Source organism: Saccopteryx leptura, chromosome 1, assembly GCF_036850995.1.
Source record: "Saccopteryx leptura isolate mSacLep1 chromosome 1, mSacLep1_pri_phased_curated, whole genome shotgun sequence".
Taxonomy (NCBI): Eukaryota; Metazoa; Chordata; class Mammalia; order Chiroptera; family Emballonuridae; genus Saccopteryx; species Saccopteryx leptura.
In genome coordinates, this window is record NC_089503.1 from 346405788 (window position 1) to 346423424 (window position 17637).

The 17637-nt window shown below is 36.5% G+C and overlaps 1 protein-coding gene across 1 annotated transcript in view; it reads right to left on the bottom strand.

Annotated features, from left to right (window-relative positions):
• Positions 1-6660: 6660 nt before the first annotated feature.
• IRAK1BP1 (interleukin 1 receptor associated kinase 1 binding protein 1) overlaps positions 6661-17637 on the bottom strand; it is a 38031-nt gene continuing 27054 nt past the window's right edge. The window contains exons 3-4 of the mRNA XM_066361357.1: positions 7618-7748; positions 6661-7521 (exon numbers count right to left, since the gene is read on the bottom strand). Coding sequence (XP_066217454.1) covers positions 7251-7521; positions 7618-7748 — 402 coding nt within the window. The 3' untranslated portion in view covers positions 6661-7250. The remainder of the gene's footprint in view (positions 7522-7617; positions 7749-17637) is intronic.

Genomic DNA, 17637 nt, shown 5'->3' on the forward strand with positions numbered 1-17637 from the left:
AGGGCGAGGGCGCCGCTTCTCCTTTTCCTTGTGTTATTTTAGGTATTTTGGGTTGAGGAAGAAGGTCACATGTATAATTTATTGCTTCTTTTTGGGCCAGGGGGAGAACAAGTGTTTTTTACTCACCATGATTAGTTTGGATTTGATTTGTTTTAGCAGCTGCACCTTTCTTTTTTTGGTTAAAGTCGTGTTTCCTCTCTTTGTTACTACCTGTTGTTCTTCAATTTCTTTAGGTGTTTTTGTAGCTATTACACACTTTAGGTTTACATTTGTATATTTATAATTTTTCAGTTACTGCTGACTCTACCAGAAATGGATTTTTCTCCTGAATGTTATCATCAAGCTATTGTACTTTTTATGAATAATTTACTCAGGTGGTTCTGTTCTGAAACTGATTTTGAACTAAGTTGTGGGATTTGTTTTCCTGTTGATTATTCATAATGCCCAGGACCGTGGTAGCCACATGGTAAACTTCTAGTCTATTCTTGATTATCTATCACTCTTTTATGCAGCATGTTTTACTCATTTCTCTTGTGACCACATCACACCCTCACCACCCAAACATGCCCTCTTCCCCTCGGTAGATCTTGCACTGCTCTTCTAACTAGCAACTCCGTTTCTATTATACTCGAGCATACCCTCTCTCTCCCCTGAAACGCCTAAGTCTTATCTTTAGTATCACTCATAAATGTCAATCAAGGCTTGGACATCTTGGTTGGGCTTGCCTTTCAGTCTCTGCTCGTCATCCTTTGTAACCCACCGAAGTCTTCATTGTTCTATTGTACAATACTTATCAAAGACGGCATACTGTACTGGAAAGATGCCATTTTTAATCATATTATGAAAAAATAGCAAATATTTAGAAATATTATCAATCATCTAGTCAGTCTCCTGCTCTGGAAAGTTTTTGAGTTTTGAGTCATGATCCAAATAAGCCCTACAAGTTGTAATTTGTTATTATATGTTAAGTAATTGGTAGGTTTGGCTCTCCTTCCATCTGGACTTGATCTCTGCCTCTGTATGTTACTGGAGTAAATGATAAGTTTTTAAGCCCTTCTCCTAGACAGTGAAATGATGAACTCACCAGTGATGTTCACATTTAAAGTTGTGGAATTCAACTGCATTTTTCAAGCCTTCAAAGCCTGGTATTTTGTCTTGGAAGCAGAAAGTGGAAAAAAGCATATATATACAAGTCTTTTAAATTATGCTTTCATTCAAGGGATCCTTGATTGACTTTATAAAACAAACCCACTGTTATACATATATTTATATTCAGTGAATTTGCTGAGAGAAGCTATGTTCAAGTCTTCACATTTCAGGGAAAGAGATGGATGTGCTAACTTTAAGGCATTGTGTTATGTGCCTGCTTTCCTTTCCTAAAAGTTTTCCTCCTTCTCAATGTACAAGGGTGGGGTTGCCAGCTTGAGCATGGGATCACAGAGTGGCCCCATGGTCACTGGCTTGAACCCCAAGGTCACTGGCTTGAGCAAGGGGCCACTGGCTTAGCTGGGGCCCCCTGGTCAAGGCACTTATGAGAAAGCAATCAATAAACAACTAAAATGCTGCAACTATAAGTTGATGCTTCTCATCTCTCTTCTTTCCTGTTTCTCTTGCTTAAAAAATAATAATCAGGATGTATTAATGTGATCAGTAAAATGGATGTATGTATGAAAGTATTGGAGCTATTTACCTGTTTTTGATCTTTGCAAAAAATTGGGAGGGAGCAGAGGATAAGTGATAAAACCTCTATATTAAAAAAATAGACACACACACCACCACCACCACCACCATCAGATGATAAGTAATGTGGTACTTAAAGGATTTTTTTAAAATTCAGGAATCGCTAACCTTTTCCATGATTATTTAGATTAGCACTTTCACCTGCCATCTGGGATTTTCATCTCTTAGTGTATAAACTGATTTTAGTTTTGGTTTACTATTGTCTCTTATTCATTGTACTGAGCATATGAAACCCTGATAAATCTTCAATCCTATGTAGCAAATAATATATAAGATTTTGCTTAGTTTGTTTTCTCTCTGTTGTAATAGAGCCATTTTGCATTTGAAACCCAAAGCCAGCATTTGTTCATTTTGAGCTGGGACCATCCATAAGCAACGAGACTATCTGGGAGTATTTGTTGGGATGTTGAAGGCAGAGCTCCAGAAAAGTGGCTAGAACAGAAATATCCTCCCTATAAACAGGGGTGTTATTCTTTTAATAAAATAGTACAAATAATCCCTCTTGGAAATTATTACCTCATCCTGAGAGCAGTGTTTGAGTTGGATTAGCCACTGTGAATTCTATAACCGACTATGTTAAAGTAATATAGGCCACATTAGATTATGAATAGAAGCTATTTGACTGAAATACAATATGTATAAAAAACAGTATATTTGTTATTTTAATTAAACTTCAGTTGACCTTTGAACAGGGTGGGGGTTAGGAAAACCCCCACCCTCCACCACACAGTGAAAATCCACATATAACTTTTGAGTCCCCCCAGAACTCAGTTGTCCCTCAGTATCCACTGAGGATTGGTCCCAGGATTCCTGAGAATGCTCAGGTCCCCTATATAAAATGGCATATCCTCTCCACATCTGTGGATTCCCAACTGCTGTGTGAAAACAGTACAGGTATTTATTGGAAAAAAAAAATCCACGTATAAGTGGACCTGCACTATTGAAACATGTTGTTCAAGGTTGACTGTAATCCATATAAGGTTTTTTCCTGGAGTGAATAATAAAGCATTTGCCTCTCATATGATTTTGTAATATAGGTAATAGATATTAACTCCCACTTTTGACTTCATAATTCACGTTTTTATTTCTTTAGGCCAGTGAGAATTCCTTACAATCAAATTCCTGTCATCAAGTCTGACAGAATTGGAATATCCATGACCTACATTCCCAGGGCGGACAAAAACAATTACGGGATATGAGGTTTAGCATCTTAAGTTACAAATTATTTTTCCAGGTTTTATTTATTTACATTGAATTCTAATTAACCTGTCAAATAAGAATACTGATAAAAGTAAGGTAAATTGCTACTACAAAATGCAATTTAGCATGTAATTGAATAGAATCCTAAATTTTATCAGTATAGAATATAGTGGTTCTGTTTGATTATACCCTAGTTACAATATTTTTTCTTTCAGAAAACAGCAATTATAATTTGCTGCTTTCTGGAAAAATATGTTTAAAAAGGAGGTTCAGAAGAAAGGAACTTTGCTAGGATTAAGTTCAGCATAGTTTTATTCTAGTAGGCTGTGTGGCACAGTTTCCCTCAGTAATTCATCATGAGGATCCAGTGTTTGCCATTTGTCAGAAATTAAATTCCTATCAACTGTTCACAAAATTTGAGACACCCTTAGTACACAGGACCTCATACAAAACCAGTCCAATCTTTGAATAATTTCTTTTCTCAGCTGCTCTATAGAGTTGAACAACTGTCCATACTACAGATATTTTTTGAAGCAACATCTTTAAAAATTCCTTTAAATTCTAAAAAGTGTTTGATAAGGACATAAAATTAGTTTATTTTTGTGATGTTAATAATCTTCTTTACCAAATAAGACGGAACCAAAAATATAATGAAGCCATGGCTAAGAAAAATCTACCCACGATTAAATTTTTATTGAACATAAAAAAAATTTTTTTCTCGATGTACAACACCAGTTGCACTTTTATACCCAGCCAGATAAATAAAAGCTAAGATATAATTTTTTAAAATCAAAATTCAACATATCTTGAACTGATTTTCACCTAACTTTATTTCTAATATGATTGGAAATTCAACTTAATGTTAGACTTAGAAAAGCCAACTTTTAATTGGGTTGACAACAAAGAGAATGCAGCTGATATAATGGTTACCATTTAGTGAGTGACTCTTGTATATACTAGGCATTATTTTCATGATCTTGTATTTATCAACTTTAATCTTATAATAGCAGTATTAGTTTAATTTCATTGGTAAGGAAAGGGGAGCTTAAAGAGATTAAAGTGCCTGACCAAGTTTACACAGCTGGTAAATTTGCTCAGTAAATATTTGAGAGCTCATTCTGTCTTGGCCGTGACAGTATGCTGGATCTGAGAATGCGGCTATGAACAAGAAAGACAAGATCTACAGGAGCTTACGCTCTAGGACTAAAGTCAGAATTTGAACGTAGTGGTGTCAGATTCTTAAACTTTTCATCTTAGCTTCCACATTCTCTCCTGCCAAGGACACTACAGAAGAGATCGATAAAACTTGCAGTGCAATTTACAGAAGGTGGGGTTAGAAACTATATATGAAAGGTGAGTGGGATATGTTGTAGGGAAGAAATATTGGCATATAAGTATCAAGATATGTCTAAGGAGCTTTAGCTGTATGGTGGGGAGTGGAAAGCCTAAGTGGAAAATGTGTAATGCAATGGCAATGACATGTGCGTGCTATTACATCTCGAATAACCTTAAGGATCAGTATTATCTCAGTGTGTAACCCTACACTGTCAACCTGGTGGCCATTAGCCACTTAAGGCTTTTGAGTACTTGCAATGTGACTAGTAAATCCAAGGACCTGAATTAAAATAAATTATTTTAAAGATTTTATTTATTTACTTTAGAGAAAGGAGAGAGAGAGAACAGGTGAGTAGAAGGAACAGGAAGTGTAACTCACACTATAGCAGGTCCTCGGGTTATGATGTAGTTATATTTCTACTAGTGACGTAACCCAAATGTTGGTGTAAGTCAAAACATACCCTAGCCTGAGTCACTTACCTATCCTAACACAGTTGTAAAAACATGATCTAAAACATAAAACAGTAAGCCACAGAAAAAGGAAAAGGACATAAATATGCTCTACTGTACACTGTACTGTATTAACAGAAAAAATAACAAAAAAGGAGTGGAAAAATTCCTTACCTGTCTTCCTGTAGTTGGCTTGCATACTGGAAGGGGCATTGCAAGGTGGGAGAGAGTGACCTATTGGGAGGAGGAAGCTGGAGAAGCAGGAAAACCTGCAGAAGGTGCTGGAGATACTGGGTCAGGTGAATCAGGATTGCCCAAGGAACATGCAGGAGACGCTGGAGATGATTCTACCTGTACTACAGGTGTTTCATTTTGAGAAGCAGCTGATGCACAGGGTAGAGGACCTGTTGAGGCCTCTCTACCTTCTTAAAGAATTGTTCCAGGCTAGTCTGAAAGGTTGATAACTCCTCCTCCAAAATATGCCTATAACATTGCAAGACACCCATAACAGCTCTGTGGACATTACTGAATCTGTCATCCCTGGGGTTCTCAGCCTAAAATTTTGCCAACCCATCCTCTACCATAGAAAAACCTTCTGCCAAACCCTTGGTAGTAAATCTCTTGGGTTCTGGGGTTTCTATCTCTTCCTCTTTAATTAGCTGCTTCTCCAGCTGAATGAGGTCCTCAGCAGACAGCTCCTTTCCATGTGATGCCAGTAGCTCTGTGACATCATGATGGCTTTCCTCTTCTTTGAAGCACTACCATCTGAAGGTTCTTTCATTTAGGAGCCATGATAAGGGCCAAAAAGTCGCCAAAGCAACACAAACGGAACACTTGCACTTTTAACAGTCTAAAATGGTGTAGGTAAGTGTACTGGGGACTCCAACTCCCTCATTACAGCATATTCTTTCGCTGTACACAACCATAGTATCACTAGTTTGCCCACATTAGTCCGTCAGTACGACACTAATGGTGTAAGCCTAAACACTCATGTCTCAATTTTTTAAAGTTTTTACGGGAGTGTTGTAAACTCAAAATGTTGTATGTCAAAACTCTCATGACCAGAGGACCCCTGTACATGCTTCTCATGTGTGCCTTGACCAAGCAAGCCTAAGGAGTTTCAAACCAGCAACCTCAGGCCTCAACATTCCAGGTCGAACCTCTATCTACTGTGCTACGGGTCAGGTGAATTTAAATTTTTCAAAAAAATTTTTAATTAGCCTGACCAGGCGGTGGCGCAGTGGATAGAGCGTTGGACTGGGATGTGGAGGACCCAGGTTCGAGACCCCGAGGTCGCCAGATTGAGCGTGGGCTCATCTGGTTTGAGCAAAAGCTCACCAGCTTGAACCCAAGGTTGCTGGCTCCAGCAAGGGGTTGCTCGGTCTGCTGAAGGCCCACGGTCAAGGCGCATGTGAGAAAGCAATCAATGAACAACTCAGGTATTGCAATGCGCAACGAGGGACTGATGATTGATGCTTCTCATCTCTTCGTTCCTGTCTGTCTGTCCCTATCTATCCCTCTCTCTGACTCTCTCTCTGTCTCTGTAAAAAAAAAAAAAAAAAAAAAAAAATTTAATTAAAAAAAAAGCAGATAGTTGATCTAGTTACTAGATCTTTTAGGCATATTTGGAACAACTTGGGTGTATGAATATATTCTTTCACCTGAATTTTAGGAAACTTAACTACAGATCAAGTATTTCTGATGAAAATTTAGCATCTGAATTGAGATGTGCTATAAGATATATAGTGGGTTTTGAAGATTTAGTATAAAAATGAATATAAAATACCCATTATTTTAAAAATACTGATTATATGCTGAAACGATAATATGCTGAAATGATAATATATATTTTAGATATACTGTTAAATAAAATATTAAAATTAGTTTCAACTGATTTTTATTTCTTACTTTTTAAAAATGTGTCTACTAGGAAATTTAAAAATACGTATGTGGCTTGCATTATATTTGTATTGGAGATTATTGGTATGATCAGAGAAGCCCTGCTGAAGAGGGTCTGGTCTATATATTATCTTTTATTTCTGGCATCAAAATATTTTCATAATATACTTCCTTACCCTTTAACCAAAAGTTATGTTTTGCTTTTCATTGCTTCTATTAATGTTAACAATCATGCTGATAACTGTGTCAATATTTCTTCCTATAATAGAAATATAAATGTTACTTATACATGTACTAATACAAATTTAGTATACAATTGTGCACATAATGTATTTATTTCCAAGGAGTATTTCCTACAATAAGGTTTTAAAAACAGAAAGTAAACGTAAGTATTCTGTAGGACCATATTCAAGGATTTACTGATTTTTTTGGGAGAAACACTTTATATCCTATACAATATATACTGCTCACAAAAATTAGGGAATAGTTCAAAATGAATATGAAGCTATAAAATATCCTCTAATTTCTGTGAGATATATATATATATATTCAGGACAAAAGCAAATGTTATAAAAAGTATAAAAATAGACAAAAAGATACAAACACAATATATTCTGGTTGGAATTTCAGAGATGTTTGTTTCTCTTCTCTTTTCCCTTTACTTCAAAAGTTATAAATACTTTTGAAGCAGCATGTATTGTTGCACTTTTGATTTTCTGTTGTACAGTTAATGAACTTGAGAGTCTGGATGACTGGTGATCATCTCTTTGGCCTTCCCATTCTTTCGTTTCTTCTTCTTTGATTAATAAAGGTTTTCCTAGAGTCTGGCCAACGAGGTTGCACACTTCTTGAGCTTTGCGCCATGCATTCTCAACAGCAACAAGACAGGCTCGTCGTCTTAGAATTAAATGCAGAGATGATTAATATGCTGTTCAATGAACTGTAACACTCAATAGTTTAATTAATTGATAATTTAGTTAAAGATATGCTTACCGAAGATTCTCAACTGAACCGGGAGTATGATAGTATTGGGGCTGGCTGATGACAACATAGCTGTCTAGCTTTTCAACAAGAAAGTTACAGATATTTTGCATTTTTCCAAATTCAGTAAATGTAATGCATACCTGTAAATGAAATAACACTTGAAATTATTTTCATGCCTGATACATTATTTCAAAAAATTTTCTAAATGTGAATTAAAAAAGTAAAGCCACATTACAATAAGGTCATTTTATAGTATGTAACAGATATGAAAAGCCTACTTGATTCTTATAACTAAATTATTATTAAATTTTTGCTTATGAATGTTATAATTCATCTTATATTAACTTTAGTATTTTAAAATACATTTTAAACCAGTCAGAAACTCTTTTTTTAATGAAGGAGAATTGGCGGTTTTCCCTTCGACTTTATTATTTGGCTGAATTCTAACTGATAGTTTTCATGACTCCTCAGTCAAATCTATGCCATTAACTTCCCAATTAGCAGTAATTATATTTTGCTGCTGTCAATGAGGTATATGTTTCTTTTTACAGTGGTTATTTTCAGGTCTATATGTGGAAACTCATCTATTTCCTTATATCCTCTGCCTTTAAATATGTGGGAGCAGACTGCATCTTTCTTCTAAGGAAACTCAGTATGTAAAACTCAAGTACAGGTACTGGGGGTGGCTGGAGTAGCAAAGATAGAGAGAGAGTGAGGAGACCTTCTGAGTCATCTTGTACAAAGCAGAACAGTTGCTTTTTTTTTTTTTTTTTTTTAATAAATTTTTATTAATGTTAATGGGATGACATTAATAATTCAGGGTACATATATTCAAAGAAAACATGTCTAGGTTATCTTCTCATTAAATTATGTTGCATACCCCTCGCCCAGAGTCAGATTGTCCTCTGTCACCCTCTATCTAGTTTTCTCTGTGCCCCTCCCCCTCCCCCTAAATCTCTCCCTCCCTCCCTCCTGCGTCCTCCCTCCCCCCACCCCTGGTAACCACCACACTCTTGTCCATGTCTCTTAGTCTTGTTTTTATGTTCCACCAATGTATGGAATCATGTAGTTCTTGTTTTTTTCTGATTTACTTATTTCACTCCGTATAATGTTATCAAGATCCCACCATTTTGCTATAAATGATCTAATGTCATCATTTCTTATGGCTGAGTAGTATTCCATAGTGTATATGTGCCACATCTTCTTTATCCAGTCTTCTATTGAAGGGCTTTTTGGTTGTTTCCATGTCTTGGCCACTGTGAACAGTGCTGCTATGAACATGGGGCTACATGTGTCTTTACGTATCAATGATTCTGGGGTTTTGGGGTATATACCTAGTAGAGGGATTGCTGGGTCATAAGGTAGTTCTATTTGCAGTTTTTTGAGGAACCACCATACTTTCCTCCATAGTGGTTGTACTACTTTACATTCCCACCAACAGTGTATGAGGAGAACAGTTGCTTTTAATCATAAGTGTTATCTAGCGAAGACTAATGTTCTGTCTGGTTTCAATACTAAGTAAATCACGTATTTTATAATGAGTTTGTTAATTTCTATGTTTTAAAAAAGCTGACTGGGATTGCAATGAATCTCTATACATAGTAGACCACTTAAAGAAGAACTGATATCTTAATGATATTGAAACTTCCAAACCACAAACAAGGTACTTTTCTCCATTTACTTAGGTCTTCTTTAATTTCTCTTAGCAATGATTTGAAACTTCTAGTGTACAGCTCTTTCACATTTTTAAAATCTTTAGGTATTTTATATTTTTTGCAGTTTGTTAATTCTAACAGCTTTTTTCTTTGTAGGTTCCATCAGATTTTCTACAAAGATAGTCATGTTGTATATGAATAAAGACAGTTTACTTCTCATTTCCAGTCTGGATGCCTTTATTTCATTTTCTTGCCTAAAAGCTTTAGTTAGAAAACTTCAAGTGCAATGCTGAATACAAGTCATAAGAGTAGATATGTTTGTCTTGTTCCTGATTTTAGGCACAAAGCATTCAGTGTTTTTTCACCATTAAATATGATGTTAGCTGTAGATTTTTCACAGATTTCCTTTCTCAGTTTGAGGAAGTTCCCTACTATTCCTAGTTTGCTGAAAATTTTTATTAGGAATAGATGTTGGATTTTTGTTAAATGCTTTTTCTGCATCTACTGAGATGATCATACGGTGTTTCTTTTTTATTTTATTAATGTGGCAAATTAGGTTGGCCAATATTTTAATGTTAAACCAACCTTTCATTCTTGGAATAAACCAAACGTGGCTATTCTTTTTCATATATACTGCTCACAAAAATTAGGGGATATTCAAAATGGATATGAAGCTATAAAATATCCCCTAATTTTTGTGAACAGAATATCTGGATTTCATATATATGATTATATATTATGTAATATAATTTATATTACATTTTATATTATAATTTATACAGTGGTACCTTGACACACAAGCACTTTAAATCACGAGCAATTTGAGAGATGAGCAATCACTATATTCTCATGGGATTTTTTGCTTTAAGTCATGAGCAGATATTTTAAGCATGAGCTTCCGCCACACTCCACTAGATGGCCTGCCGAACATTCTGAAAGGGAGGAAGAAACAAACTTTCATGGAAAGGATTTTGCTGAAACCACCTCTAAGTAAAAGTGAGGAAAGTGGGGCCAAAAGTCAGTGAAGAAAATGATGATGATTAAGCAAAGTAAAAAAATAGCAATTAAGTTTAGTGGTCAAGTTACATATCATACGTAGTAAATTTTGCAATTAAATGTAGCGTTGTGTGTAGAGAGTAAGTTATGTTAAGTGATAGCACACGAAAGGAAAACCTCCTCCGCCAGTCTCCTCCCCCTCCGCCAGCATCTTTGCCTGACCTTGAAGGTAAATACATGTCATAAACCAGTTTATTTCTTTACATTCTCTCTTAGTATGTGCATATATATATATATAGATATATGTTATTTATAAAGTACATTTTATTAAAAAGCATATAAACAAAAAATTCGTGTGGTGTTTGGGGGCCAAAACAGATTAATTGCATTCCCATTAATTTAAATGAGAAAATTCAATTTGACACAAAAGCAAACTGAGTCACGAGCTCGGCCATGAAATGAATGAAACTTGTTTGTCAAGGCACTCCTGAATGATTATAACTAGATTTCATTTGCTTAAGTTTTGTTGATAGTTTTTGCACATATGTTTACAATGAATATTGTCTGCATTTTTTTTTTTTTGCTGGTAATGTTTTTTGTTTCTTCTTTTTGGTTTTATTATCTTCTAGCCCCAAATTATGTGTTAAGTATTCCCTCTTTTTCATTTCTGGAAAGGTTTGTATAAAATTGGCATTATTTTCCCCTTGTATTTATGCACTAATTTCTCTTTCAATTTTTCTTTTGACCCATGGAATACTGAGAAGTATGTTACTTAAATTACAAACATTTAGGGTATTTTTCTGAGATCTTTGTTACTGGATTTCAAATTAAAGTATACTGTGGTCAGAGAATTTATTTTGTATGATTTAAATACTTTTGAATTTATCAAGATTTGTATCATGACCCAGAATATAGTCTACCTTGGCAAATGTCCCATGTGTGCTTAAAAGGAATGTGTCGTCTGCTGTTGTTAGAATTGAGTGTCAAGCAGGTGAAATTGGTTATATTGGTTAGTAGTGTTATTTAAATATTTTATAATTGTACTGATTTGCTGTTTCATTTTTAAGAACTGAGTACCAAAAGCTTCAACTAAAACTGTAGACTTATTTATTTCTCGTCAGTTCTATCATTTTGACTTTAGTATTTTGAAACTATGATATTAGATGTATATAAGTTTAGAGTTATGTTCTCTTGATTGGCTTCATTTACTATAAAATCGTCTTTATCTGTGGTAATGTTTTTGCTTTGAAATCTACTTTGTCTAATACTATCAATGCCACTCCAGCTTTCCTTTGATTCAGATTAGCCTGGTATGTCTATCTTCCTATTTTTTTTAAAGTCAGGCTTATTAAGATATAACTTAAATACACTCTTTTTAGTATATGTTCAATGCATTGTGACAGATGCATTAAGTAATGTCACCATTATTATGAATCCCATCAGTCTTCCCCAATTCCTTTGTGCTCCTCCCATCCCAGCCCCTGAAAACTGTTTTTTTTTTTTTCATTGAATTTATTGGAATGACACTGGTTAACATAATTATGCAGGTTCTAGGGCAGCAATTCTACAACATATCATTTGTACACTGTATTGTGTGCCCACCTCCCACCCTCAAGTCAAGTCTTCATCCATCACCATTTATTACCGCTGAACTGTCCACGTCCCCCATCCCTGGCAACTACAGTGTTCTCTGTGTCCATGAGTCTTGCTCTCTCCTCCTTTTTCTTTATTGGTACACTTAGTGATCTGTTTTTTAAACTTTATTTTTAGAGCAGTTCCATATAGCTTCTGCTCTCACACATACACAGCACCTCCCCCACCCCACCACCTCTGGAGAGGCCCTGAATAGGAACACAGAACAGGGAGGGACACAATTCAGTGCCCTGAGGCAAAAGCCACAGTGGCATCACTGATAGCATATACTGTATGTTGTGCTGAACACAGCACAACAGGGACAGAATTAGCAATCTTGATTAATCAGTAGGAGGGGCAGATATCTCTAAAGTATATATACTTTTATATACTTCCCTTGCCCTTTTGTCTGCTCCAAAGGAGTTCCCCTTCTTGACTTCCTCATTCTCATCTGTGCTTCTATTTTTGTGTGTATCAATAAATACCCTTAAGAACTGGGGGTCTGGGCTATTCTCATAAAACCTGTGTAGGGGATTGTGAGGCAGTCTCCCCTAGGTCCCTCAGTGCACTCCATCTGGTCTCTGAGTAGTCACTGTCTCCAGGACACACCACCACCATAATCACATTCTTCACATGCACCTACATTGACACATCATAATGACCCAATGTTTATAGCAGGGGTCCCCAAACTACAGCCCGCGGGCCGCATGCGGCCCCCTGAGGCCATTTATCCGGCCCCCACCGCACTTCCGGAAAGGGCACCTCTTTCATTGGTGGTCAGTGAGAGGAGCATAGTTCCCATTGAAATACTGGTCAGTTTGTTGATTTAAATTTACTTGTTCTTTATTTTAAATATTGTATTTGTTCCCGTTTTGTTTTTTTACTTTAAAATAAGATATGTGCAGTGTGCATAGGGATTTGTTCATAGTTTTTTTATAGTCCAGCCCTCCAGAGGTCTGAGGGACAGTGAACTGGCCCCCTGTGTAAAAAGTTTGGGGACCCCTAGTCTATAGAATACATTAGGGTTCCCTCTTGGTGCTTTATTTTCAGTGTGTTTGGACAAATGTATCTATCATTATAGTATCTGTAAAGCCAGGAGGCACAGCCAGGGCCACTATCACAGCAGCCTGGCCCATGCAGGTTCGTATTGGATTCGGACAGTTGGTAAAGAAACAACGGAGCCAAGAACTGATGGGCTGTCATCTTTAATTCTATTGATAGCTTGCACCCGGCGGGCAAGTAAAAACACACACTGGGCTCCAAAACCCACTCACATTCAGTGCTCACAAAGCTACTGACTTATCCGAGTTTCCTAGAATCAAAGGTTTCTAGCTCACCAGCCTTATTCTCCTCAGTTCCCCAACTCCTTCCTTATCCCAGATACAAACTCTGCACAAACTGGCATCTCACTCAGCACTCCGCCATCTTGGCTGCTTCTCCTGGCCACATGGCCTCTTTCCGCTGCTCTCTGCTCTGCTCCCTCTGCTCTCTCATGCTAATCATCCCAGGAACCAAGAGAGCAAGCTCTCATTCTGCCCCTAGTGTAGAAATCCAAACCTTTAATCCAATATACAAAATAGGGAAGTCTCTACTACAAAGTCACTTCTCTGAGGCATGATTGGATTGTACCACCCCACATCAAAAGGGGTGGGAAAGGCTTAATCCCAAAACCAAGCCCCAGGCTACAAGGATTCTGCCTGCCCACCGCCTGCCCCCAACACACATTAATATCACCTGGGCAACGGCCTCATGTGGGCAGCACCATCTTTAACAAAGTGAGCATAACATATTTTATCTGCCCAACAGTATCACACAGAGTATTTTCACTGCCCTAAAGTTCCTCTTGCTCCCCCAATTCATACCACCTTCCTCTTAACCCCTGGTAGCTCCTGACCTAAAGTTTTGTCTTTCCCAGAATGTCATATAGTTAGAACCATACAGTATGTAGACTTTTCAAATTACATCTTTCATTTAGTAATAGGCATTTAAGATTCCTCCTTGTTTTTATGACTTGAGAGGGGATTTCTATTTAGTGCTGAATAATATTTTATTTTCTGGATATACCACAGTTTATCCACTCACTCACTGAAGGACATCTTGGTTGCTGTTGGGCAGATAAAATATATTATACTCACTTTGTTAAAGATGGCACTGCCCACATGGAAGCCTGTCGCCCAGGTGATATTAATGTGTGTTGGGAGTGGGTTGTGGGCAAGCAGGATCCTTGTAGCCTGGGGCTTGGTTTTAGGACTAAACCTTTCCCACCCTTTTTGATGTGGGTTGGTACAATCCAATTATGCCTCAGATAAGTGACTTTGTATCAGAGACTTCCTTATTCTGTATATTGGATTAAAGGTTTTGATTTCTACACTATAAAATGGGTGCAGAACAGGAACTTGCTCTCTTAGTTCCTGAGATTAGCATTAGAGGAGACAGCAGAAAGCAGAGAAAGGCCATGTGGAGAGGCCAGGAGAAGCAGCCAAGATGGCGGAGTATTGAGTGAGAAGCCAGTTTGGGCAGAGTTTGTGCAGGGAGAAGGAAGGAGATGGGGAACAGAGGTGAATAAGTCTGGTGAGCTAGAAACCTTTGATTCTAGGAAACTCGGATAAAGTCAGTAGCTTTGTGAGCACTGAATGAGTGGGTTTTGGAGCCCAGTGTGTGTTTTACTTGCCCGCCAGGTGCAAGCTAGGATTAAAGATGATGGCCCACCAGTTTTTGGCTCCATTGTTTCTTTACCAACTGTCCGAATCCAATGCAAACCTGCATGGGCCAGGCTGCTGTGATGGTGGCTGTGGCTATTGGCTTCATAGTTGCTTTCAAAGTTTGACAATTATGAATAAAGACGCTATAAATATCTGTGTGCAGGTTTCTATGTGAACATAAACTTTCAACTCCTTTAGGGTAAATACCAAGGAGTTTGCTGGGTCAGATCATAGGAGTATGTTCAGTTTTATAATAACCTTTGTCTTCTACAGTAGCTGTACCATTTTGCATTCCTACCAGGAATAAATGAGAGTTCCTGTTGTTTCACATTTCATGTTGTCAGTTTTCCAGATTTTAGCCATTCTAATAGGTGTGTAGTGGCATTTCATAGTTGTTTTAATTTGCAATTGCTTAATAACATGATGTGGAACATCTTTTCATATGCTTACCTGTTATCTTATATATCTTTTTTTAGTGAGATATGTTAAGGTCTTTGGTTCATTTTTATATTGGGTTGTTTATTTTCTTATTGTTGAGTTTAAGAGTTCTTTATATTTTTGGATAACAGTCCTTTAAAATAAGTGTCTTGCAAATATTTTCTCCCAGTCTGTGGCTTGTCTTACCATTCTCTTGACATTGTCTTTCACAGAGTAGAAGTTTTTAATTATGCTAGAAGTCTGGCTTATCAATTATTTCTTTCATGGATCACACCTTTGGTGCTATATCTAAAATCACTGTGATACTCAAAGTCATCTAGGTTTTCTCCTATGTTATCTTCTAGGAATTTTATAGTTTTATGTTTTACTATTAGCTCTCTCATGCATTTTGAGTTAATTTTTTGAAGCATATAAGGTCTATATCTAGATTTTATTTTTTGTATGTAGATGTCCAGTTGTTGAAAAGACTATTTGCCCCATTATACTCCCTTTGTTCCTTTCTCAAAAATCATTTGACTACATGGGAGTCTATCTCTTGTCCATTGATAATTTGTGTATTCTTCAAACACTATCCCATCTTGATTTTTGTAGCTTTATAGTAAATCTTGAAGTCAGGTGTTGTCAATCCTCCAATTTAGTTCTTCTTCAATAGTGTGTTGGCTATTCTGGGTCTTTTGCCTCTCCATATAACTTGAATCATTTTTCCCATATCCCCAAAATAATTTGCTGGGATTCTGATTGGGGTTTCATTGAACCTCTATATGTAGTTGGGAATAACTGACATCTTGACAATTTTGAGTCTTCCTAAGCATGAACATGGAATATATGGCCATTTATATAGTTTTTCTCTGATTTAGTTCATCAGAGTTTTATAGTTTCCTCATATAGATCTTGTACATATGTTGTCAGATTTATACCTGTCAATGGTTTTGGGTGCTATAGAAAATTGTGTTTTCTAATTTCAAATTCTACTTGTTAATGGCAGATATACAGGAAATAATTTTTTTTTTTGAGCATTTTTGCTTCTGTGTTCACAAGAGATATTGGTCTGTAGTTTTCTTATCCTTATTTCCATAGGAACTATAGTGATGTCTCCCTTTTCAGTTCCGGTATTAGTAATTTATCTGTTCTCTCTCTCTCACTCTCTCTCTGTAGTTACCTTGTCTAGAAGTTTATTGATCTTCTCAAAGATCTAGCTTTTGCTTTCACTGATTACTGATTTCCTGTTTCAATTTAATTGATTTCTGCTTTAATGCTTATTTTCTTCTTCTTTGTATTTAATTTGCTCTTCTTTTTCTAGTTTTCTAAGGTGAAAACTTAAGAGTACCAGTTTTAGATTTTTCTTTTAAATATATGCATTCAATGTTAAAATTTCACTGTAAGTACTGCTTTTACTGCATCCCACAAATTTTAAGAAATTGTATTTTCATTTTCACTTAGTTTCAAATATTTTAAAATTTCTCTTGAGATTTCTTTGACTCATGTGTTATTTAGAAGTGTGTTGTTTAATCTCCATGTATTTTCCAATTATCTGTTATTGATTTCTAGGTTAATTCCACTGTGGTCTGAGAGCAGACATTATGAGTTTTACCCTTTTAAATTTGTTAAGGTTGTGTTTTGGCCTAGAATATTTTCTATCTTGGTGAATGTTCCATGGGGGCTTGAGAAGACATGTGCTGTTTTTGGAGGAAGTAGTCTATAAATATCCATTATATCCAGATAACTGATGGTATTGTTGAGTTCAGCTACATCCTTGTTGATTTTCTGCTGTTGGATTTGTCCATTTCAGAGTGTGGGATGGAGTCTCCAACAATGATAGTGCATTCATCTATTTCTCCTTTCAGATCTGTTACGTAGTTTTTACCTCATATAGTTTGACAAGCTGTTGTCAGGTAAATACAAATTAAGGATTTTTACGTCTCTTGGAGAATTGCCCCTTTATCATTTATGTAATGCCTTTCTTTATCCCTAATAACTTTCCTAACTATAAAATCTGCTGTCTGAAATTAATATAGACTCTAGCTTTCTTTTGAATAGTGTTAGCATGGTATACTTTTCTCTATGTATTTATTTTATATATATACATATATATATACACACACACACACACATATATATGTTTTTATATTTAAAGTGTCTATATTTTATACACAGTATAGCTGGGACTTGCTTTTTGATTTATTCTGATAATCTCTCTTTTAACTGGTGCATTTTGAACATGATATTCAAAATATTACTGATATTTGGATTAATATCCACCATATTCCTTATTGTTTTCTAGAAATTGCCTTTTGTAATTTTTTTTTTGTATTTTTCTTAAGTGAGAAGTGGGGAGGCAGACAGACTTCCACATGTGCCTGACTGGGATCCACCTGGCAAGCCCACTAGGAGGAGATGCTCTTCAAATCTAGGGTGTTACTCTGTTGCCACTGGAGCCACTGCAGCACCTGAGTTGGAGGCCATGGAGCCAATGTCGGTGCCTGGGCCAACTTTCCTCCAATGGAGCCTTGGCTGAAGGAGGGAAAGAGAAAGATAGAGAGAAAGAAGAGGGGGAAGAGTGGAGAAGCAGATGGGCGCTTCTCCTGTGTGCTCTGGGTGGAAACTGA